This window comes from Corvus moneduloides, chromosome 2, assembly GCF_009650955.1.
Source record: "Corvus moneduloides isolate bCorMon1 chromosome 2, bCorMon1.pri, whole genome shotgun sequence".
Lineage (NCBI taxonomy): Eukaryota > Metazoa > Chordata > Aves > Passeriformes > Corvidae > Corvus > Corvus moneduloides.
Window position 1 is genome coordinate 2,751,328 of NC_045477.1, and position 25,307 is coordinate 2,776,634.

At 40.8% G+C, this 25,307-nt stretch overlaps 1 protein-coding gene across 6 annotated transcripts in view; it reads left to right on the top strand.

Moving 5' to 3' along the window:
* The window catches only part of EPHA3 (EPH receptor A3), a 186,785-nt gene that overhangs the window by 109,349 nt on the left and 52,129 nt on the right, over positions 1-25,307 (top strand). For all 6 annotated transcript variants that reach the window (XM_032095521.1, XM_032095530.1, XM_032095483.1 and 3 more), the window contains exons 4-5: positions 13,821-13,976; positions 14,465-14,800. In XM_032095521.1, coding sequence (XP_031951412.1) covers positions 13,821-13,976; positions 14,465-14,800 — 492 coding nt within the window. The remainder of the gene's footprint in view (positions 1-13,820; positions 13,977-14,464; positions 14,801-25,307) is intronic.

A 25,307-nucleotide genomic window follows, 5' to 3' on the forward strand; every position in this document is an offset into this window, starting at 1 on the left:
TCTCTTTTCACTACTCAAAATTCCTGCAGTCAGAAGCAGGCTACGTAGAAGCAAATGCAATTCCAATTTATTTTAATGGGAATTCAGGATTTTCAGATCATGGCTGATTAAAACTGCTCCTGATACCAATTTGCTGTAAGTTATTCTGGCTTTGCATAACCCCCAAACATATTAATTTGCTACTTAAAACTGCTGCTGCCTGCTGCTAACAATTAGATAACCAGGCTGGCACTGCAAGTTTTTCCCCCACTGAACTTGGCAGGGTTTAAGTGGCCCTTTTCTGCCTCACCTCTGGGAGTCCATCCCCAAAGAGCCAATGCTAAATTTAGCGAAAATGAAGACTGAATATTCACATGGATTCTGAACTGCTCATCCAGGCCAACTCTGCTCTTGTAAAGTTGGAACTGTTTCAGGAGCACTTATGAAACTGAGTTATTTTAGTAATCTGGAGTTCACAGAATATTTGGCTGTGAAAATAACATAGTAATTTTTTCCTGTATATTAGGAGGGATATTACTTCAGTATTGCACACAGCTTTTACTTTTTACCTGGACTGTGGTATCTTGGTGCAAATGAATGTTGAGGTAGGAGGCTTATTTGAAAATAACAGAAATTTGATGGATAAAATGCTAATTAAAAATTTTTAGACTCTCTTCCTATTGTTGTTTCATGATTATTTTCTGCTGTTTTCTTTATATCCTTAAGTATTTCCTTCCCTCTATTGATGGTCCCATAGAAAATTCAACTTGATATTTGTTCACAGGCTTAATTTTCAAATTGTTTTGGTTGTACAAAGTTTTGCTGGGGCAGAAATTGCCTAATCAAAAGTAGCCCTTTCAAGGGCCACGAGTTTCTTTTTTAGACCTTTTTTCTGTGAAAGTTCTCTGTAAGAAAACCTGAATTAGTCGAAGGGTGGAAAAAAAAACAGAGAGGCAGCTCCACTGTATCCTTTCCCACCTTTCAGATGCAAGGGGAAAATGGTTTGGGTTTATTTGGTGATTTCTACTGGTACAGCTTCCTTAAAATGGTTGATTATTAGCTATACACAAGGAATCCACCATGGATAAGCATTCCTAATTTCAGAGAGTTTTATTTTCCTTCCTCCTCTACTTTGGAAGTTTTGTGATGTAGTTGCAGAGGTTTGGGATCGTGTTGCCTCAAACTTGTAAACCAGGAGTTGTAGAAGAAAGAAGGGGGTTTTTTAATAGAAAGAAGAGTTGTTTTTTTTAAAATAGAATGCTGTCCTTTATTTTTAGATGAGCCTTAACTCCTATTCTGATTTTGTTGTGCCATAGATGTAAAAGGTGCAGAAATTACTGTAATAAGAATGAGGTAAAAATACCCATATCTTACTGGAGACTTTGGAGAGGGCAGCAGAGATTTTCAGTATTAAATACCAATCTGGGATTTTATAATATGATATAAAAACCTGATATTTTCAAGAGGGTCGAAAGAATTGCTAACAGCAATTTCAATCTTTAAGAAGTCATGTCTGTAAAACCAACTTTCTTTTCAGAGCTGGCATTACTGCAGATATACAAAGACTAATAGGTACAAACCATCCTACAAGCCACAAGTCTGGAATTTCTGCCCCTGGGTGCTAAGCAGCTTAATGTGAAATCTGAATTTTAGATAATTGTTTTGTCCTCTGCAGATTCAGAGTGGAAGAACTGCAGGGTGCACAGGAAGTGCTCCACGTGTCCCTGTGTACTTCTGGGAATTACTCTTCCTTCATGCCCATAATCATCCACTGAGTTTAGAATTTGCTTCTGAAGTTTGGGAGTGAACACCTATTAAGTTGGGTGTGAGTCTCACACTGAATTTATCACAGTAGTATCACTTTTTGAATAACTTCTGAGGGAGTTACCATTGCCACAGATAAATCAAAGCACAAGGAGGGTGCCACCAAGCAGGCAGGGTAATATTTCCCACTTGCAGGGTAACAGGGAGGATTAATCTGATTCAAGCCAAATTTACAAGCATTGCCTCACTTTTTCTAAGCTGGAGCTGTTGGCAGCTGTTAAATCAGTTGTAAGCATTACAGCTCTTAAGTTGCATTATTCATCAAGAATAACAAGCCTGCTTGCTGCTTGCCTCTTTCAGATGCTTGCTGCACACACATTTAACCCAGTCTTCACTGCAGCCAACAGAAGAAGTGGGAAAAGAGCAAAACGTTCTTTAAGAGTGAATCCTAATGCAGAAGGAAAGGTTTCCTTGTTAGGGAATAGAAAGTGCAAGTAAGTGTCCCAGTTCACAGCTGGACCTGAACACAGCAGCTCAGAATTCCTGTCCCAAGTGGCACAGAGCAGCAGAGAAAATTCTGGTGGTACTGGAGGAATCTCCCTGTCCTTACCCCTTCCCTTGCACTGCTGGCCATGGCTTGCCCAGACAAGGGTATTATTTATCCCATCAGTGCTGAAGGCAGCCCAGAGGAGGTTCAGTGCACAGCTAATTCATAAGGAGGGACCAAGATAAAACAGAGGGCTTCGTGTGCCATTTCCTTGGCAGCAGGTGGGGATGTGAGTGCTTAATCAGCTGTTGTGGCATGGTGCTGGATCTGCAGGGCCAGGTTTGTAACTGTGGGGAGCTGTCACAGCCCCACTTCATGATGTCAGGGCAGCAGAGCACAGCACTGATGACATTCGTGTTAGTGGGAGATCATTTCAGATTAGCTGGGCTATAATAGGGCATTTTGCTGATGCATTTTGACAGTACCTTCAAAATACAGTTACACTTGCCTACCGTCATCACTTGTTGTGTATTTCTAATCTGACATACAGGACAGGCAGCAAGGAGAGGGGGAGGAAAAAAAGAAGTAAAAGCTTTAGTGACTTACATGGACATTATTACTATTACACTTTAACTGGATTCCTCCGTCTGAAGCACAGAGCCTTATATAGAAGAAAAACTGTACATGGGATGCTCACAGCTGAAATACACCATTATTCTGTGGGTTTGGTGGGGAAATGAGGGCTCATGATCCGCTGAACCATGGCTTTGCAGAAAGACACAGTTTAAGGAACCTCTTCTAGGTTTATCTAACTTCTTCTAGGTTATCCCGAGCTGAATTCTTGTCTGGCTGTGGTACACACTTCATCCCAGCACAGGGCTGGGAGCTTCAGCTGTGGCTGGAAAGCTTATATGGGATCTCACCAATCTGCAAAGCTTTTAGATCAGGTGTACAGTTTGATCCATCCACCCTGGGCTCTCAGAAATGCACATGGTTAGCAGTGAATGTGAGATGTGTAGCCACTTAGTCAAGGACAAGCCCTTTTCCTGTTCTCCTCTCTCTATTGGCTTTTAAAATGTATTTAGTGAAAAAATATCTCGTTGTTGTGTGTGCTGGAAATCAGTTGTCCCAGTCAAAATTATATCAATAAGCAGGAAATTATGTCTATTTTAATGTTAGTTTTCAAGAACAGACTTTCTTGACTTGATTTATTGAAATTGTTTGGGTTTATATGCTATTTTGTACCATTTGTACCAGTTTAATGTGTACAGCATCCTTTCTTCTGGATTCTTTCTTGCTCTTGAGACTCAGCCTACAAAGACGAAAACCTTTCTCATTGTCTTGAGATGTGGTCAGGAAGAGTAAAGCAGATCTTTTAGAAATAGATCTGTGGTCAGAGTTTTGCTAAGCAAAGTAACCAGGTGGAATTTGACTTCCTCGTTTCCAGGATAAAGCACAAAAATTATTTCAGCTCAATTGCAGAGCACATGGCTTACCTCTTAATCAACTCCAAAGAATTCTAGTGGGAGTAGTTGGAAATATTCCTAGTAGGGAAAAAACACCCACCCTACTCTGCATCAGTTGGTCCTGGTAGATACAGAATGTCAAATCTCATGGTGGAATCCCTAAATACTTCCATCTTTCAAGGGTTTTGGATGTCCTTTCAGCCTCCTTGGTTTCTGCTTTTGAATGTTAAAGCGAGAAGTGGGGGTAAAAAAATGAATATAAACCCAATGTTGTAGTCAAATCCATGGTGTTTGCAATATTTATTGTTCCTTCATTCAGAAAATGGCATGATGTCTATATAGTGAAAGCCTTTGTGTAAAGCAGTGCAGAGTCACGAAAGGCATTGCAATGCTGTTTTTTCATTCTTTTCCCCATAAAGTCCAGTGGAATTGCAAGCTGTTAATTGAACATGTGGCCCTTGATGTCAGCACACTATTATTTGTTAGAGAAAGCACAGCGAACAATAATGCAAATGTAGTTTCCTGTCCCTTCTGATGAATTTTCTGCGTTGAGAAGTGAATGCTGTTGGAGAATATTGAGTTCTTGTTTCTGTTACTGATTGTAAGGAAGGATTTCATTCTGTAGCAAATACCCTGTAAAATGCAATACATCAGATTCTTTGTTTTCCAAACAGCTGAGGTTCTGTCCCCCCTGGATTCACACAGGTAGCAGGCAAGTGAATAAAAATGCTGACCTGTGGGATTTTTTTAAAATTTACATTTAATTGGGTTTTTGTTCAGTGGATAATTGCTTACCCTGCAAAGCCAGACATTTTTAATACATGCATACAAAATGAATGTTAAGTGATTAAGAATTTTCTTTAAAAAAGGAAAAATACCAAGGAAGAAGAGGCAAAAGCTAAAGCACACCATGTAGAAATGCACTTGAGTGTTCAGATAGTTTTGCAAAAGCTTTTCTTTTCAGCTGTGAGAAGATAGTCAGCTCACAGATGCCTCCAGGGGCTGTAACTGTTTAATTCTCAGGCTTTCTGCTGGAGGGATGAAAATACAGTCAGTGAAAAAGGACGTGAAGACAAGAGGATGTTCTGACAACGATGAAGCCATAATGTTTTGGGTCGTCTGTTTAAAGCTCTTCTTTAGCAATCACTGAAACCTCTGCACATGACAATATCTGTTTATATGTTTAATGGCTTTACATAAAATCATCCTCCTTTTTCCAGTGCCAGGTCTTTTTCCGTCTTTGTTCTTATGGAAACATCCAACAAATTTAGCAATTCTGACAGCATGGAGACATTTGAAGCGTGCATATTCCAGTATACCTGGAATATATATATTTGTGTGGTCTGGACACACTTTATGCTGTGAATCATATGACAAGAGGGGGAGAAATGGGATTTTGCTTTAGAAGTGTGGCTAAAATACTTATATGGATGCAGCCATTAAGTGGCATTAACAGCATCCCTAGCAAAGCAGTGGCTGTTTCCTGTACACTGCTACAAATTACAGCCATTTTTTGATACACTAAATTAGATCCCAGACTTAATGACAGTGCCTTAAACCTTAGGGATTTTTTCCTACGGGTTTAAGTGCTTGCCATTGCAGCACCATTTCTCTTCTTAAGAGCTTCCCTTTCCCAGCACCAGTTCTCAGTGAATTCAAGAAGTGATATGTCAGTGGTTGGCAGTGACAGTAGCACTGAATGAGGCATAGGCACACAATTCTAGCTTCAATTTTAGCTTTTCAGCTCCTGTTCATGTCAATGCTTAAAAATGTGAACTTTGGGTTTGGTAGGGGTTTTTTGTTTTGGGTTTTTTTTTTTTTGGGTGGGTGGGTGGGTTTTAGAAGGGAGGACAGTAAAGTATTTCCAGTGTTTGCTTCCTGAACTTTATGTGCCTCTGGCCATATCTTGCGTCCAGTGGTTGAATTCAAAAATATGTTAAAATTGGGGAAAAGAACTAACTCTGAGGTATGAGAAAGTAGTGAGGGTTTGTGAAAAATGAATGTATAGATTCTAGTCGCTGGCCGTTAACTGGGCCTTTTTGTTCTTATTTTATCAGCATCTGGTATATTTAGTGTTAAAAAACTGCCATATTTAAGCCCAGCTGACAGCTAAGCCACTCACTCCCTCTTCCCTCATGGGATGTGGGAGGGAATCAAAGGAGCAAAGTGAGAAAGCTTGTGAGTTGAGAGAAAGTTTAATAGGGAAAACAAAAACTACACACAAGGAAAACAAAACAAGGAGTTGATTCCCCACTCCCTGTCAGCAGGCAGGTGTTCAACCATCCCCAGGAAAGGTGGGATGGAGTATCCCTTTGGCCAGACTGGGTCAGCTGTCCCAGATGTGTCCCCTCCCAATTCCTTGTGCACCCCCAGCTCACTCACTGGTGGGATGAGAGGCAGAAAAGACCTTGACACTTTGTAAGTGCTACTCAGCAGTAAAAAATAAAAACTTTGCTGAATTATCAACACTGTTTTCAGCACAAATCAAAAACACAGCTCCACAGCAGCTACTATGAAGAAAATTAATCCTAGCCCAGCCAAGAGCAGCATAAAAATAGGCTGTCTAATTTTTATGTCAGTGGGCTGCTTGTGACAGGTACCAAATTAACAGCCAAGAAACCAAAGTCCTCTCTGTTTTACCAAAATAAATAAGTTCAGCAAGGGTGTAAGGAACACAAGCTTCCCCCTCACTGCTCGAGCAATGTGCCTCAACCTCGACCTGAGAGCACACCTCTGAGGGAAAAGGTGTTTGTTAAATTTCTTTTCCAATTAATTTGACAGCTCTGCTGAGACTCCTAACAAAAGTACTAATTCATGCAAATTGCAGTAGTGGACTTGTGTCATCAGGGAGCTGGGCTGAGCTCTCTGAAACATCACACAAGCCACCAGGCAGCATTTTGATTAGGAGGTGACACTGGAGTTGGATCCTATTCTGCATTAATTTTCTCATAGGGACAGCAGCAGACTCCTGTATGTGCTAGCAGAGGTGGAAAGTTGCAAAAGAACATTCAGCCTGAGTAAATGCATCATCATCTTCCCTCCACCCCTGAGAGAAAATTTATACCTTTTATATGTCTGAATTAACTGTTTTGACTTGGAATATGTGCACTGACACACTGGGGGAGATGTTCCATGGATTGCTCAAAATAAAAAACAAAACAAACCAAAACAAAGGCCCAGATGTGTTAGAGACCAAGATATAAAATGTAGTCCAACATATAAATCAATTGGTTTCATCAGACATGTTATGGCAAGAATAAGAGCATTTTCCACGGGATAAATGACAGTGTAGAAACAGAGATGGGTATGATCAAAGGATCAGAAGGTATTCCTGTAAAAGCTGATTGAAAAGTTTGTATTTGTTCATCACAGAGAAGATGAGTTCATGATAGATCTTTGTAAGATGAGGAACGGCTTAGAGAGGGCACATCAGGAGCAGCTGGTCTTCCTGTCGTGTAATAAAAACCAAGGGTACATTGATTTGGCTAAAAACCTACCAAATTTGAAGGTAAAATGAAGGAAAGATTAATTTTTTTGCTTCACATCAACTACTTAGACAGGAGCAGAATGCACTGAGACCAATAATTTGCAAAAAAACCCCAGACATTGGGTAGTCTACATGAAGGACAGTACAATGAAGGTTAACATAATTATCTTTGTTAAAAAAATAAATTAGCAGCTAAATCTAACCTGTTTCCAGGTTTTTGAAATAACATCTGGGTTGTAGGTGTGAGGGTGAAATAGTGAGGGGTGGCAAATGGTGGTTCCCTCTTGGCCTTCCTCTTGCACTTCCGCGTGGTCTTACCGTTAGATGCAAGATGGGTTCTGGATCTGCATGGAAATTAATTTCTTCTTCTTTATTTATAGTACCTTTCCTGTTCTGAACCTGCTCACCTGGCCTGCTTCGGGCACAGGGAAACTACATAAACACCCCCAAGTTAGGAAAGGTGGTTTGTTAATCATTAGCTAAATCTAGCCCATGAGGATTACCAGGCACTGTCTTGATTTTTCCATTGGGCTGGAGAGCAAACACCTTATCACGAGCTGGCAGCCTGTGGGACAGAGACTGCCAGGTCTGTTTGCTTTACTCTGGGGGGATTGGTTGTTCTTGTTTTGATTTTTCTTTAGAGTTCTGACATAGAGGTGGGAGGTTGAGCAAAGACTAAACCTGACCATTGCCATCGTTATCCCTTTGTGGCAGTCTCGGCCTGAATTAATTTTTATTTAAAATTTACTGTCTGAGGCTATCACAATCCTATGTCTGGTTCGCCTTTGAGGAGTTCATAGTGTAAGTTCAGCTCAGGGAAAAAGCATTTCTTTGCTTTTTATCCTTGCCAACTGAGCATTTAAAATTCTTTATGCGTCTATTTGTACAACCTTTCCTTTTTCCTGTTTAAGTTGGTTCTGGTGGGTTTTTCTCTAGTATTTCTTTACTTTAGATTTTAAATTACAATGCTTCTTGAATTAGCAAGTTATTTTTCATCTATCTGTGGATTAAATCAAGTTTTTTGAAAAAGAACAAAACATGAAATTGCTTTGTTTGAAAAAATGATAGCATAATATATCTCAGAGTGTCCAGGTTTTGAGTTTAGAAACCCTCTTGTTTAGGGAAAGAGAAAGCTAGTGCTTATAGACATGGGTTTATTAAATTCCTGATTTAAATACTTGTTGAAGTAGAATTTCTTTCACCCAAAGCTGACTGCAGAGAAACCTCAATGCCTCACACATTTTGAAACCAGGCACCCACAAGCAAGAGCCTCTTTGCTGTAAAGCTGTTTTAGACCCGCTATCTTTGATACTGCACTTTAAACAACATTGCTGGCAGCAACCCTGGCTGTAATGCACTGCACAAAAAGAGATACAGAAGCCCTGCAAGGCACAATGTGCAGCTATTATAGACTGTGGTTGAAAGGTGCAGTGTTACTCCCTCAGGACAACGCTATCTCTTATGTACATATAATTAATATGTCTGCCAGTAACAGTTATTAAACAAAGAACAGGAATTGTTTCTGCTGAATGACTTGACCTGGGAGTAAAGCCAATTTAAAAAGCATCTGATTAAAATATGTTAAGGTCACAGATCACTATAAAATAGGAAGCGGGGAGGAAAAAGCAGAAATTTACTCATGAGGAAGATTAAATACTACTGATTTTTTTTTTTCTTGTGCTAGCAGCAGCTTTCAGGTGTAAAAAATGAAAAGTGCTCATTCTAAAGCGTATTTTTCTAGAGACATTTCATTTTCATATTGCACTGAATCCTTGCCCCCTGCATATCCCACAGGTGATGTAAGAATACAAATACTAAGAACATTTGTAAGTTTTTATTTCTTCCCCAGACAGAATGGAATCCTACAGGCAAGGAGAGAAAGTCAATATCCTTACCTCTTTCTGGGGATATTCTTACAGTAGTGGCAACAGGGTCCAATCACAACAAGAGCTTTTAACCCTCATTAGAGCCTTTCTCAGTCTTATTTGCCTCTTCCCTCAGGTCCCAGCACCACAGCCTTTCACAGAGAAAGCCTGCTCTGCATGTACAGCAATAGCATTTAGTTTTGAGAGCTGCTCACTGAAGTGGTGTCTTTTTATTCAGATCTGACGACAAAAAGTGTGCCTGAAGTTCAATGGAAATATGAATCAGAAATACTCTGTAATTTTTAGAAGCCTTTTTGGGCTGAGTTGGTATTCAAGAACTTACATAGAGGCTCAGGAGAGAGAGGGAGGATGACACAGACCTATAAAATGCTATAGATTATGTGGCTTTTCAGTACTAATAAACAGTGAGAGCTGCCGAAAGGTGGTTTCATTGTTGCGAGGGATTTTGAAGGAAGCCTGCATTATGAAGTGTTGTTTGCTGGTGAATGGGGTGCCATAGTGAACAAGGAAAGAGCTGTGTAAACACTTTTGAAAGGAGCTGGAGAACAGTTCAAAGATGCCAGGCTGTGTGTGGGCATCGAGGTGAGCCAGTCAGTAGCATTTGAAGGAAAGATGCATTGCAGTGTTAGGTGGTAAGTTGGACTTGATGGTCTCAGAGGTCTTTTCCAACCTGTTTGATTCTGTGATTCCCTTCGCAACATACCTGCCCAGCTGAAGGTCATCCTGTGGCCTCAGGTCCAGCTTCAGGACCTCTGCTGCTGCTCAGGTGACATTGGGAATAGTTTGTAATGCCCCTCTAAGAGTGACCACTTCCATGGGGAATGTTTCCCTGTCCTCTCAGCAAGGCACAGGAGGAATGCCCAGAGTTTCTCTCACCTGTCTCGTTAATGCACACTGAAGAGGTGTTATCTGTGAGCTGTACAGGTTTGTGACTGAATTCCCTTCTTTTCTAAATGCTGTGGCTTAATGCCACCGTGCCATTTCACCCCTGGGCTGTTCTAATGAGGAGCAGAGGAGCAGAGGAACAAAGGCAGGGACCAATCAATTGGTGGGTGCTGGACACCCGATGTGGTTCCACTTCCAGCATGTTGTGGTGCTCCAGTCTTGCCTCAAAACACAAAAAGCAGAGCTCCTGCAGGGCTGGGGAGTGCCAGGCAGTTTGCAAATGAAGTTTCTGTGACCTTGTGCAGAGAGATGGGCCCTGTCAAGCCGGGAGTGCTGGGGCTGGGACGTCACCAGTGCAGGCTCCTGTCGTTCCTCGGTGTTTACAGCTGGGAATTGGTGAGATTGCTCTGCATGCAGGGGGCTGCAGGACCTGAATACTAAAATGCTCCTATTTACTAACAGATTTATGTTTTAATTTAAAATTAATTCCAATTTAAATTAATAATTTAACCCTTAATTAGGACCATGTTTTCATCTCAAGCCGATTACTCAAGCTGAGGCAAAATTCACTTTGCTGTAGAAAAGACAGTCACATTTCTTTAATCAGTAGCTACCACAGATTGTTACATGCATTTGTTTTCCTCTCACTGAATTAACTTTCCCTGCTTTCTGTCAGCAGTTATAGCTTAAGGAAGTTCATTTTTGTTCAAGGACAAGGACAACCAGAGTCCTGAAATTCTTACCAGCAGGTGACTCAACAAAGTCACCTTGGCCTCACACTCAGATAAAAGAGACGGAAATCAGACTAAATACAGTTTTGAAATGCTGCAGTTGGGAGTTATCACAGGAATCACCAGGGCCAACAGGCTTGAGGAGAGCTTCCTAAAAAAGCAAAACCAGATAGTCTTGCTGTTCACTTTATATCATTTATGAGGAAATTTCCAAAGTTTCCTTTACTCACTTTTAGTGTTCTAAGAGGTTTTTCTTCCTGGGCCATTGCATCTCCTTCCTTCTGCATTGTTCCCCATTGTGAGGGAAAGAAAAAATTCTTAGTTTTTGGAAGAAATTGTTGAGAAAAAGCCACTGCTGTTCACAGCTGGTTTCCATGCTAAAAGTAGATTCTGTGAAGACTTCATATGCTAATTCATATGGTTTTTTTTCAGCCTAACTGAAACTAAAGCCATGGTACTTGCCACAAAAAAGCCAAACCTTCTTCTATCAGTACATGTAATCCAATTTGTCTGACAGAGAAATTAATGCATTTTGAAGTAACAACTGTATATTTTCTCTCTTATATATCAGAATTAAAAAATTACTAGGAAAGGAATAATTATAGTAAGTACATCGACAACATTTTTCATTGGCACCTCCAGTTCTGAGCTTCAGTTTCAAGTGTAAATGCTTTTTTTTCCTTGGGGCTGTAGTTGTGAATAATCTTAAATTGGTCTGACAGACAACGACAGAAAGTGCAATTCAACCTGAGGGGAAGACATGAGATTGGGATGCCCTTGCTAGGGCATATTGGGACAGCAGGAATCTCGCTGGCTCACACCTTCACTCTGACCATCACCACCTTTTCTTAAATGTGGTCCATGAGTTTTCACCTGAAGGATGAAAGAGACATTGATTAATGGAGCAGTTTCTCTTCTTCACCTCTCTGAATCTGCCTACTTCTTGTGCAAGCTTGTTTACTTATGTTACATTTGTTGCTTTATTAAATTAGTGGTGGTAGGGTTCTTTTTGATCATGACATTAAACTAGCATATAGATTTATTAAAAAATTCTACTGTACAGAACCATAAATACGTGTTTGCCTCATGTGTGACTGCCCATAAAGGTAAAGGTGTCTCTTCAAGGTGGTTAAACAAAATCATCAGAGTTTAATATCTGGAAACAGGTCCCCATGGGAAGTTTTGATGCAAGTTTTCTGTGTTAATTAGGCAGATGAAGTGTGATGTTCATTCCTTACTGTCTTTGCTTAGTTATTAGTGCTGGTAAGAACAGTCTTGGCATCCATTCTTTTCTGCCTGGCTTGTTGTCTTAGGGCTGGGAACAGAGGCAGGGAAATCACTGGAATTTCCTCTGTCACCCAGAGGGCCACCAAAGGGGCCTGCTCAAGGTACCTCATGGGGCAGCACGTGGGAGGGAGTGGGATTTGAGTTGTAAAAGGCTGCAAAATCAACAGCCAAACAAAAAAAGCCAGTTGTTTCCTGCTGCATTTCCTCCAAGTGGAAGGGGGTAAGAGGGACTTTGGTTTCCCTTATTTCCTCAAGTTGAATGGGAATCCCCAAACACCCTTGGCAGCCTTTGAGGACAGGGGATCACCAGAAATGCCAGCTGAGGGCGGACAGGCCGTGCCAGGTCGGGCGGGTCAGTGTTGGTCACACAAGGTCATTTTTGGCAATTCTCCTGTAACAGATTCCCTGCTGGGCCGCTGCCCCAGGGGCTCAGACTTGGGATTGCCTCCTCAGGGCTTGCAGGAGAGAACTTGGAGCAGGAGCTGTCTTTCCCAGCTGCTTTGCTGTAGCCTGGAAGTCAGAGGGAGCCGCTGCAGCCTAGTGCTTCTGTTTGCCAGGGCTGGGAAGTGCTGAAGGGTGGCTGAGATTGGCACTTCCCTGTGAAACCTGTGCTCCTCCTGCTGTGTGCAGTGCAGTGGGAGGAGGCCTTCCCTTATTAAGATGTTTCAGAGAAGAGCAGAGTAATTGTTCTCTCACTATTCACCAGAGTGTTTCACTCAGGTGTTTGGCACCAGGAGTTAACCAACAAATCTGCCTTGCCCAGGCGTTTGTTTGGGTTTTGGTGATGGACAATAACAGTCCCTCCCTCCTCCATCACTTACAGAGATGCTGGAATGTTTATTCAGACTTTGTTCCACCTCAGGCTGCTCATCTAAAGACTTTGCTATTTTGGCAGTGCACAAATGAACGCAAAAAGACTGCGCAGTTCAGTATCTCAGATTTTAGACTATTTATGAATCAATTTGTGTCCACAAGAAAAACTGAGAAGTGTGTCCCTGGTTAGGCTTATCTCAAGACTGGTGAAGCCATTCCTTTTGCTTCAAAGAAGCATTTAATTCTGTGACAGGTCTCAAGCAATTTTATCTAAGCTTAACCTAGGCTCCAGACATAAAATAGGGCATGTTTTCCTTTGTATTACCCTTCTTTTTAACATTATATTTGTAATGAGAATATCCTGGGGTTTTCCTAATGTGCTTGGGAGTTGGGGCAGTGTTTGCTGAGGAACCAAATTGCAGCAAAAGGTGAATGTGTTCTAAAATGTGGTCCTTTTCTTTTATGTTGAATTAATACAAAAAATATCCTTCTTATACACATCACACAAGTTCCTGATAGTATCAGAAGGCACTCATTGTCGTGATCATTCAAAATTGGATGAGATCTTTCTCTGTTCAGTTTATTTTCTTGGTTTTGGCTTGCTTAGCCCTCACCTGATCAACTGAAGAGGCATAGTTTACAATCAGTGTGCCCTTGTAAGCAAATGTTAGCAGTAGGGAGAGGATAAAGTTAGTTTCCTGTTCAGGATAGGGCCAATGTTTTGGCAAATTAAGTAGAAGAGAAGAAAAAGGAGTGAAGTTCTCAAAATGGAGCATAGAAAATGTTTCTTCTTAGTGGTGCAATACGCTGTTTTGTTTTCCAGGCAAAATTAAATGCAAATCCAAGCTGATGCAAGAACTCCATTCTACCATGAGGTTTTATTTCTGTCAGCTCTCATTATGAGAAAAAATCGCAAATTTAGACCATAAATGTCTGCAAACTGTGATCCACATATGGGTAGGTTCCAGGGCAGTAGTCACATGTTAAAACCAAGATGTCCATGGAATTTAAAACTCTATCCCTGTTGCTTTGCAGCCTGTCGAGCTGGGTTCTACAAAGCCTCTGCTGGCAATGTGAAGTGTGCCAAATGCCCCCCTCACAGCTCCACCTATGAAGATGCATCTCTGAACTGCAGGTGTGAAAAGAATTACTTTCGCTCTGAGAAAGACCCTCCATCCATGGCTTGCACCAGTGAGTAGCATCATTCTGCTCGGGGCTGTCATTCTTGCTCCTCCATCTGTACCTCCACAACAGCTCGCTTGCTTGCTTCCTCTCATGCCCCACTGCAGTCAGCCATCCACTGCCTCACGTGTCTTCTTGAGTGTTGGACAGGCTGCTAAAAATTGGTGGGCTGGGTTTGTGTCTGTTTTCATTTTCTCCTTCTTGTTCCCTGTCAGACTCGAGAAGGAGAAATAGGATTTTTATATTGCTACCAGTACTTCCAGCCCTCAATCCTGAACTGCACCCTGAGGGGACTCTCTTTTTATAAGAAAACATGGTCCTTGATAGCCTAGGTCTGTAATCTAGTGAAATATTTCAGGAGTCTCCACAGGAAATAACCAGAAGAGTTTGGTTATTGATGCTTTTTACTTTTATACTTCTGTGCCCTTGTTACTCCCATTTTGGAGCCTCCTTAGGGAGAAAATCTCATTCCCCTGATTTCCCGTTTCCTTTCACAGGACCGCCATCTGCCCCAAGAAATGTGATCTCTAACATCAACGAGACCTCTGTTATCCTGGACTGGAGCTGGCCTCTGGACACTGGAGGCAGGAAAGATGTCACCTTCAACATCATTTGCAAGAAATGTGGAGGGAACACCAAGATGTGCGAGCCTTGCAGCGACAACGTGCGGTTCCTGCCGCGGCAGAGCGGGCTCACCAACACCACGGTGACAGTGGTGGACCTTCTGGCACACACCAACTACACCTTCGAGATCGATGCAGTCAACGGGGTGTCTGACTTGAGCACCCTCTCCAGACAATTTGCTGCTGTCAGCATCACAACTAATCAGGCTGGTGAGTCTCTTTCTGCTCACCCTTCCTTTGTTCGAAGCTACTGAGTTTTGTGTACCTTTGTTTCCTCTCCCTGCCTTGCAGAATTTACTCTGTGCTGGGGTAACTAATTGAGTTGAATACTCCTATAAAAGTAAAAGCAGAAGCAAACCCAGTGCGTGTTTCTGTCAAAGAACCTGGCAGCGTGACTGTTATGATTAACTCCCAGTTCCCAGTTAATAGTCTCTAATAGCAGGCTCACATGATTCCTTAGCCAGAATGTGTTTTATTAATAAAACCAGATTTTAATAAAACACTCATTTCAATAATCTCCAACGTAAATTACTGTAGTAATCTTAGTGATTAATTTTGATTAAACAGACGTGAAAAAAGGCTTTGATGTTAGACACATAAAAAGCTAACATTAAATTAGAGAGGTTTAAAACACAGCTTTTTTTTTTCTCTCCTTTACAAGTTGTCTCACCAACTCTGAATTATTGCCAGCATGATGGGGATGTGGAGCTGAATACTGAATTAGATCACGGTGTCACAGTTGATGGGGTACAAAAGGACCGCTCTGCTTCTGTGGAGACTTATTAAAGCCTCTGAGGCCCTGCATGAGCACGGCAGTGTGCCCTGACTGTTGGATCAGAGCCTTTGTCATCGCTGCACTGTTCTGCCATTTGCTTCTCATTTGACATGGCTCCATTTATCTGAAAGTTGTGAAGAATCTAGAAAATCTAGGCTCTTCCCTGGCATTTGGTTAGGTGTAACTTTTTTTAGGAGCAGTGCTTGCCGGTGAAGAGACTAGATGCTGAAATTTCTGTCGTTGTGCTCCATGCAGCCTCCATCAGGAAGCTTGGTACTGAAAACATGCATGAGTTCAGTAAGCCTTCTCCCACGTCCTCCCATCCCACACCATGTCCCCAAAATACTTCCATTTCTGTCTTCCTTAAATCACTGGCAAGTTAACATTGTTCTAAGTAGGCATCCTCCTGGTGGGCTATGTTATTGCAATGTTTTTCACTGTAGAGGATGTATGTTTTCTCCTTAAATCACAGATCAGCTGTAGTGGGAGGCATAAAAATGTGAGAGCAGGTTATTTCCTGACACCAGTCACTACATTTCCAAATGCTCTCTGGGGCTGTCTTACTGTGCAGTAGGCAGACAGAGGTGAATCTACCCAATTCAGCTCTGGAACCTGAATTTTATGTCCATTCAATTTGTTACTGTTATAGTTCATTGTTTTGGATATTTGAGCATCCTTGTTGAGTTGCCCTCTTTTCTTCTCTTTCTTCTCTCAGAGATGTTGCCTTTCAGCCTGTTCATCACCACAGCAGTTAGAAATCACCTGGGGATGGTCCAAAAAATGAACTGTCCAGGATCAGGGAAGTTCTTTCTCTGCAGAGGCCTCCTGCTTTGCAGTGTGCTTCCCCAGGGCCCAGAGCCGCTGCCTTTGCACCGCAAGGTGGATTTTGATTTTGTTGTGGAACACACAGTGCCTGGGATGTACTGGCAAAGTCAAAGGATTTCTGGCAATAGCAGCTCTGTTTATTGCAACCCACGGGCAGCTTAAGCAGTTTGTTTATTTTCTACTTTCGTGCATAGCCCATTTTTTCTGTAAGTACATTTAGGTGATGTGGGTTAGTACAGGCTTAATTGTGCTATCTCTTGATCATGCCAATTGGTTTACTGTGTTAAAATTCCCTTAGAAACTCTGCAAATTCCTAAAATTAGACTTCAGTTATGTATGTAAGCTGTCTCTTAAAGTATAATTACAAAAATGCAATTTGTCTTGCATTCCCTGACTGGTCAGATCACAAAAGGGATATATCAGAAGCACATTTTTAGCTCTGTAAGGTCTAGAATGCTGTCCCAAGAGAGCTTTTCTACATTAATTTCCCTGTACCATATCCAAATGGGTCTGGGTTGCTGTGAAGGGTCACAAGTCCAGGTTAGACCAGACGGGCCATGAGGCAGAGCAAGCACAATGAGCAAAATGAAAACCCTGTAGAGGGTGGGTGGGAACAAGGGGGTCAAGTCTGTGACCCTCTTTTTGTGACATTTTCCTGGCTAGAGCAGCTGTTCCACGTCAATCTGAATATTTTGTCTCAAAACCCCAACTTTCCATGTGCATCTTCCTGAATTCTTACCCCTTCCATTATTTCTGATTATTATTCAGTGTTCATAGTTTCAGCAAAATAATTCTTAGCATTAAAGTTTAGTGAAAATAATTACATTTTCTGTATTTTCCCAATATACTCATGCCGATCCCCAAATATTTTGCTTTTTCCCCCGTACCTCAGTTCTTTATTGCATTGATAATAAAACAGATTGTTTTCTTTTGATCACCAAAAGCACAGTGTAACAGCTTCAGATGGAGCTTAGCTCTTAAGTACTTAAGGCCTTTTAACCCAAGGTCCCAACAGTGCAGCTGCAAGAGGTGGTAGCAACTAAATTCAGCTACAATAAGACAATGCCAGCACTAAACCAATTCCAGAGAGTTTTGTGCTGTCACATATCCTGGCATCAGCAGAGGAACAAAGGGGACACGTTGTAACAAGAGACTTCTTCAAATTCTGTCCTCAGCTCACTACAGCTCTTCCACACAATTCAGGTAGGATTCAGATAGGTGCCAAAAGTAAATAAATTGGGGAATAAAGAGGAATCCCTGCAGAGGACACGTTGAAGGCTTTTTGTGAGCTAAATTTTGGCTAGAAACATCAGTGTTGTCCTAGTAACTGTAGAAAGTGATTATGCTTCTCAGCTGAGAGCCTATAAGTACCTAACCCTGACTTTTGGCCTCTCCACAGTTCAGCTGTGCACCTGTAAAATGTTGATTTCTTTCTCTGTCAGGGACTTTTCATAGAGGATGCTTAGAGAGTAACCACCCCTGCATCCAAACCGAGGCACCTCATGCACAGCTACATTATAAATAATAACAATGAAAATTATTCAAAAAAACCTTGAGAACAAGAGTAACCCCTAGGTAGAGAAATTAGAATCATCAGGAGTGTGAAAGGGCAGACATAGCTCATTTGCATTATCTTGATCTCCCTGTGCCATTGAAAATTCCAAGCCATGTGTTAATTTCAGCTTGGAGGGATAAACATATTTACAGTGGAGAAAGAACCAGTCAATTTTTTCAGTCCTATTTTAAGCAGAGATTTCTGTGGCTCCTTGGAAGGCTTGTTAAAACCTCCTCAGAACCAGAATTTTATTTGCCTGAAATCTGTGGCTTCAAGGGAATAAGTTCAGCCCCAAGTTTGTTTCACTGTATGTATTTGATTATTTGCAGGTACTTTGATGCTATTTATGTGCTCAGCCTGCACTGCACTGTCTTCAGCAGCTCACAAATGATGTGTGATGCTCCCTGTTTAAATAAAATCCACATTTAGAGAGTTTTGTGTGCACTTTACAATGTCTATCCCAAGGCAAGTCCCTTAAGTAGATCTGTCTTCTAAGAGAGACAATTTGAGAGAGGCACAGATGTTTGGGGGATGATATATTTCTTTCTTTCCCTATGGCCCTTATAAAAAGGACAAGAAGATAGACTTATTAAAAGTGAGCTAATGACATGATGTAGGGAGTCTCTGGTTCACTGACTGTTATTACAGCTGTGCCCCATTATGTACTGAATACCTAGGACATGCTTGTTTCTCTGAATGACATTTATCTTTTGAGTTTCAAACATTCCTGGCATAAATAAAGATTTTACGCTCTTCAAATGTGTTTTACAGTTCAGCCCAGAGGCTATTCAAGGATCGTTTTAACTCAATAAAACTCCTTCAGGGATATAAAAGGGAAGTGTTTTAACAATGTCACTCCATGCATAGCCTGTTATTAGCTAGAGATGTTCTGCCTGCAAAGTCTTTGATCCCTTTTCCCCTGAACGTCAAGGAAGCTCTGCCAAGGCTTCAAAGTCTGTGACACACATTGGGCTCTTCAGTGCTGCACAGTTCTCATGTGAACACTCCTGACCTGACAGAAAGTTCGCAGGTGAACTTTGTGGCTCAGAGAGTTTTTCTCTTTCAAAGCTTTCAGTTGGCTTTTCCACACATCATGGTGAAGTTTTATTCAGCAGTTGGTGGACAATGGTTTTCTTTCCTTGCTTCTGTTGGTCCTTCTCATTTAATATCTTGGTTTGGTAAAAGAGTGAAAATAAAGAAGTGTAGGTAAACATTAATCCTCTGTTAAATAATAAACCCTAGACTTATGTCTCTCTCTGTTATCTGTGCTGGCGTTCTCAGTGATCACTGAGGGAAATTGTGTTCCTCTTGACTGTAAACAGAGCTATCACTTTGCTTTTTGAAGCAATTCCCTCTAGGCAATTTGCAGGCTGGGGACAGATGGGAAAAAAAATGTTTCTTTGTGTTTGGGGACTACTCCTGCAATGGGAATTGTGAATGTAAGAAGTGTCAGCTTCTAGAGCAAAAAGAGCCTTCTTTCTAGGGTTCCTTTTAGTAACCTATGCCTCTATGTACATTAAAAAAAAATGTTTTAAATCAAACAAAAATATTAAATCATCCCCAAATCTAAAAGCATGTGAAAGATGTCAGCACCTTTCAAGTCCTTTCTGTTAGAGGCTCTTTCCTGGTTAACCTTCACAAAAGCAATTGCTCCAAACAAGACAAGAAGTCTGAGAAATGTTGTTTCTTTTCATAGTGTGTTCTGACCAGGTGGAAAAGACTTACTGACAGACCAGTTCAGGAGCTCTTGGTGATTACTTAAAAGGAGGGGAATATTTTATTTCATAAATTACTTATTTGAGGGCAATTGTCTTCTCCAGTTTTAGATAATGGCATTTTCAGAGGTTGTTCTTGAGTATATTCTTACCTTATGAATGGGATTTCTCTGGTTGAGGAAATAATCAAATGACCACAGAAAGGGAAAGCCTGCTCAGCACTTGAACATTGATGTTGTGAGCATGGTGAATAAATTCTTCTTTCTAAAAACTTCACACCAGGAAACGGGAGGCTCTAACATCCTCTAAGGTAATGTAACAAAGGGGTAGGGAAGGCAAAGAAAAACAGTTTATTTAAACTGATACGGTCTTAACACGTTCAGTGAAAAATAGGAACTATTGCAAAGCTCCCACCATCACCACCTCAACAGAGAGCAGAAAGAATAACATTTGTGTTGTGAGTACCTTTGGGATGAATTCTTATGAAAGCACATCCAGCATTTGTCTCCTCTCTGAAATAACAGCTGGGAATGCCACGGCACCATAATTTCCAGTTTCTGAAGTGAGTGCCTTGTGCAGCCTGATCCTTCCCAAATGGACGTGGCATTTCCATGACTTATTGTGCATGTGTTAAACACATGAGCAAATCAAACGTTCTGTTTGCTCTGGGGAAGGCATTTGCTATCTCTTTTAATAAAAAAGAGAAGCAAGAACACGATTGTGCTACACTTAATGACGTTTTCTTTTAATTTAGAATTTATTTGTAAAAGTGAGAAATGATCTCTGATAATCACTTGTCCAGTGACAGCTGCTGCCCAGAAGGTTGCCTTTCTCTGCAGTTGAGAGGGAAATCAAGCAGCTGCCTTTTGGTGTAATTCCTGCTGAAGCTGCTTGTTTCCCCCTTTCCAGTTCCCTGCAGTCTTTCTTCCACAGCACCTGTGAAATGCCTGCAGCCACTCTGGAGTCTGTAACCACAGGCTGGAGCCTTTTACAGATGCATTTGGGTACTTCTGCCATAATGCAGGCAGTCATCCATTAGAACAGCCATGAACAAACCGGTTTTTAATTTTTTTCTGTTTCTGGGAGAAATGTGCCCAGCTTTATTTCATCCAAAGGCAGCCTGCTTGTATTTGCCTTTGAAGTTTTGTCCTATTTCTTTCCTTCCACATTTTGATGTGTGATCTTGATAGCCACCTCCCAGAAACTGTGAGCCTTTTCACCCCCTTCCTTATGATTGAGTCCTACTAGGATCCAGCCTGGGGCTGGTGTGAGGGGCATTTTGCTGGTGTGGGATGAGTGGAGTCCCTGATGCCTCGTTCCTGGCGACAGGGAAGGCACGTCACCTTCAGGCTGATGGTCACCTGGTGATGTTACAAGATCAGGTGACAGTTTACAGCCCAGGTCATAAAAATAGATTGAGCCTGCTCCAGCTCAAGGAAAAGGTGCAGGAGGACAAACACAGGCACTGTGCTGGTTTAACTACGTGTCCTGGAGATTAAAGGGCAAAGGACTGAGCCTGCACGCACCTTGAAGTGGTGTGGAATTGTATCTGGAGGAGCAGTGTGTAGGATTTAGCAGGTTTCCAAAGTGTTGTTAAAGTGGGACTGTTTCTTCCTCCTGCCTCCTGGGAGCCACCTGGGGACCTTCTTGGAATGTGCCTGTGGGATGGGGCTTGCTTGCTTCAGCACATCACTGCTCTTAATAGAGAAAGTGAATAGGAGTGCAGCCAGAGGAGGGCTAGAACAGGGCAGGTCCTGCTTTCTGTGAGCAGGCTTCTGTCATAAACCCCTTTACACTGACCCACAGAATAGATGCTGGAAATGTTAAAGAATCCAAGTACAAGCACAGCTGTTCATGTTAATGTGAGCATGCCATGGAGGTGTGACATCATTATACCGATTTGCAAGTCAGTACTTGCGACTCTGTTAGGAATTGAATGCTGATGGGCAGTGGAACTGATGGAGAAACCTAAAGTTCTCAAAACCCCCACATGTTGGGTGGTTTTGCATAAATCAAAATGTGTGTGTGGAGCATTATGAGCAGTGCCAGACCCAGCCATGCACCAGGGTTGGTTCTCTCATGTCCTGACACTGTGGGTGTGGGTCCAGTGTCCCAGAGAAACTGCCTCCAAGTGAGAGATCAGTTTGTTCATTCAAACACTGGTATTTCTACTTTGGATTGTATGATAGTTTTGTGGTTTGTATGCTGGTCCTCTAAGACTGATTTAGGTTTGAGTCCCTGTGGATTCTACTGTCAGAGAACACAGATTTAATTTTCAGGTTATGATTTTTATTTACTGCTCTTGTTCCACATTACCTCCTAGGGGCTTCATAGACATAACAGAAAATTTATAGGTTATATCAGATTACAGTATTATGATTAGATAATAACAGCATCAGTTTTCTAAAGAAAGAAAAAGGAACAAGTTCATTTGTTCAGGAGGGCAGAAGTTGAAAATTGAGTAATACAGTCAATTCTGCTTGGTCACCATCTTTCAGCATAGTTTGGAACATCCTAGGCAAAGCATATTTTACTCTCGTTTGCAAGCAAAAGCTGGAAGTGAGCTGTGAGTCATTTTAGAATTAAATCCTTTCCTAAAATTTAATTTGTGATCTCAAAGCCTAAGCCAGAAACAATAGGGCTCTAAATGTTTCAGCAGTTGTACACACGTGCCTTCCCGGAGTTAATACTGAGTTCTCCCTGTCACAGGACAGGGAATTTTCTTCCAGTGCATTTATACATCTGTAGGCCAGTCACATATGAAAACAATAACCAAGGAATAAGGAAAAAGTCAATAAGGAAATTTATATATAGCTGCTATTAAACTGGAGGAAAACAAATCATCTGTTGGGGTCAGTTTCAGTGGGAAATCAATTTGAGCAGAGTTTTATTGTCGTCTCTGCAGATCCTTCATGTTATTTGCTTGCACCTTTAATAGTCATGACTGAGGAGTTTTTTACACTTGAGCCTAAGCTCCCTGAATCATTGTGTTTGTTACCTTTTCAACATCCACATTCCCAGTTGTCACAAATGCTACCTAACAACACAGAGTGCTCAAAGTACATTTCCCCTCTTAACTCCAGGGAGTTTTCAAGGCTCCTATTAAGTGCTTAAAGCAGTTAGGCTGCAGTGCCAGACAAATTCTAACCATGTGATGTGTAAAAATGCCTCTCTGTGCATTGTATGGGACTCCTGAGACTAAAACTCTTCATGTATGTCCATATGAGCCTAAAGTTAATCATAAAAAGCCAGCTCTTATTCAAGTGAAGAAGTGACTACCAATACATTAATCAAAATATCGATAAAAATGGAAATACATAGAGGCATACAAGACATGGGATTAATTAAAAAAATCACTGGAACAGCATTAATTCATCTTCTTAGTCTAAAAAAGTATTGTCCTTAAGTTTCACCTTTGCATGCATGTTTTCTAAATGATAAACTAATTTAGCCTTTGCATTGCTAATGAGACTTTAATATAGTTTTTAAAACTTCAACTAATCCTAAAAAGCTTCATAATGGTCTCATTATTTGCTAACCCAGAATGCAAACTTTATTTTGTCAGTGGGAGCTGCAGATTTGAGGCAGAAATGTCATTTTAAATTTTCAGTTTAAGATAGAAAAATCATGGCGATTCAATGAAAAATGGCTGTTCTAAATATCACGTATTTCTCTTTCTTTTTGTAGCCTGATTTTGAATTTGGTTTCATCCTACTGTGGTTATTTAATTCTTTTCAGGAAACTCTTGGTTCTCTCTTCCTAATGTGGAAGACTAAAGACTGCATTGCTGAGTATGATGATGCCTTCACTGTTAATTGCCTTTAACTTTGATTTTTCTCTCTGCTGGATTTTCAGACTCTTCCAATTAAATAGTAAAATACAGTAACCAAGTTGCTCTGGTATTACAAAATGGAAATTAAGGCTGACTTCTGCTTAGACACTATTTAGAACAGAGTTTATTAAGTTTTACAATGTATTCTGGGGATGCGTACAAAAAGAAATTAATTAAATGGTCCAAATGTCAAATTATTTCTCCCAGCTACAACCCAGGCCTGGGTTGGGGCCATATTCAGGTTACCTTAACTCTTACTGTATCTAAAATTCATTGATGGCAGTAGGTTTAAGCATAAACTTGGAAATTATCTCAACAAGATATTTCCTTTAATTGGGTTCAAGACTTGGAACACTTTCCAAACCCACCTATCCGACAGGTATAGCAAAAAAATCCTAAAAGAATGCATTAAAATTTAAAACTCTGACAGTCCAGCTTCTCAGTGACCAGAAAAGAAAGCTTATATGCTGGGAATTTTTTCCATTTTATCTCAGCTTGGTGTGGAATTAAAGGAGGCTGAAACATTATGTTCCCCTGATTATTTATCTCCCCTCCCTCTGCCCTTGCAGTGGGATGCTGACTCTTCCAGACACTCTGGATGTCTCATTTCTGAGCAGCTTTGGGAACCCTAGGGATTAGGGAAGGTATATGAATGTTTTATGATGTTATTGATAACTGCAGAGCAGATGTTTTCTAATAAACTGCTGGGAGATAAGTTACTGGGAGCATCTGCAGAGATGTGTGCAAATGAGCTCAAAATAATTAATACTGCGTTAGAAGAAAGCTTTTGTTTTTTTTAAAATATATCTGTATTGGAGCATGCAAGATTGTTTCAGCCTGCCCTGAGAATCTGTTAGAGCAAAATTACCATAATTTATTAGGGGAAAAGCTGTTTCTGTTAATCATATATTAATTATTCATAAAATCAGTATTAATTTTACCTTAATGGGAAGTGTTAACAGCTGGGTACTGGGCTTGACAATCTACTCACATACCAAGAAAAAAAATAAAATAAAATAAATAGCTTGACTTAAAAAGAAGACATAAAAATGACTTAGGAGAGCATAAAAGCAGCAAGTATGGATATATGAGTTCACATGGAGCTGGCTACAGCAGGGAAGTTCAGCCTGCTAAGCACTTTTGTGTTTTGGCTCTGGCACTGGTTTGTGGAATTCAAGTGGAATTGCTGAAGGATGTTTGTTGCACACAAATCCTGTCTACTTCCCCTAAATGCTTTTCACCTCCTTTTCACCAAGCATAGCTCTGGTGAGGCTGAGTAAAATAGACAGACTCTTTCACGTTCTACTTGAAATAAGTAAACCTTACCAAAAAAAAAAAGCCCTACAGCAATTTATATTAGTAGTTTAAATACAGGATAAATTTGTCCTGCTGATGAAACAAAAATTGCAACTTTTTAATCTTTTGTGAACCATGTGAAATGTGAAAATGCTGTTCAGGGGATGTGTTCAGCCTGGAATGAACATGACAAGGTGGATCCTCCACTCCATTAAAGGAGGATTTCACTACTTAGATTATGACTCAGGACTGGAAGGTATATTTTGCTGGAATGAATTTTCCAAAATTTATTTTAATTAAAACATTTCTTTTTTTCTTTTTTTTTCTTCTTTTTTTTCTCCCCTTTTTTTTTTTGTCCTGGCTATTGAAAGTTCCTTTGCAGAAATGAAAACCCAGACAGAAAGGGTACTGGCTAAAGCATGTAAATATGTAATGCCTGTAAAGTGCAGCTGGTTTTATATGAACAATAAAAGCTTCAGAGGATTCAGCTGATACTAAATTGCTGAGATAGCTCTAGAACCTTTTTATTAGGATAGCAAATGTTGAACTTATAAACACATTTTATTTACATGTTAAGATAAAAGGCTGTTTATTAGTAAAAGATTTTTTTTGAAATGGCAGTTACAACCTTCAGTGTGTGATCTGTAAGATATAATCTGATGAATTTTGGCCAAAATCACGGAAGAGAAGCATTTGAAGTGGGAAGCCAACCCAAAAGA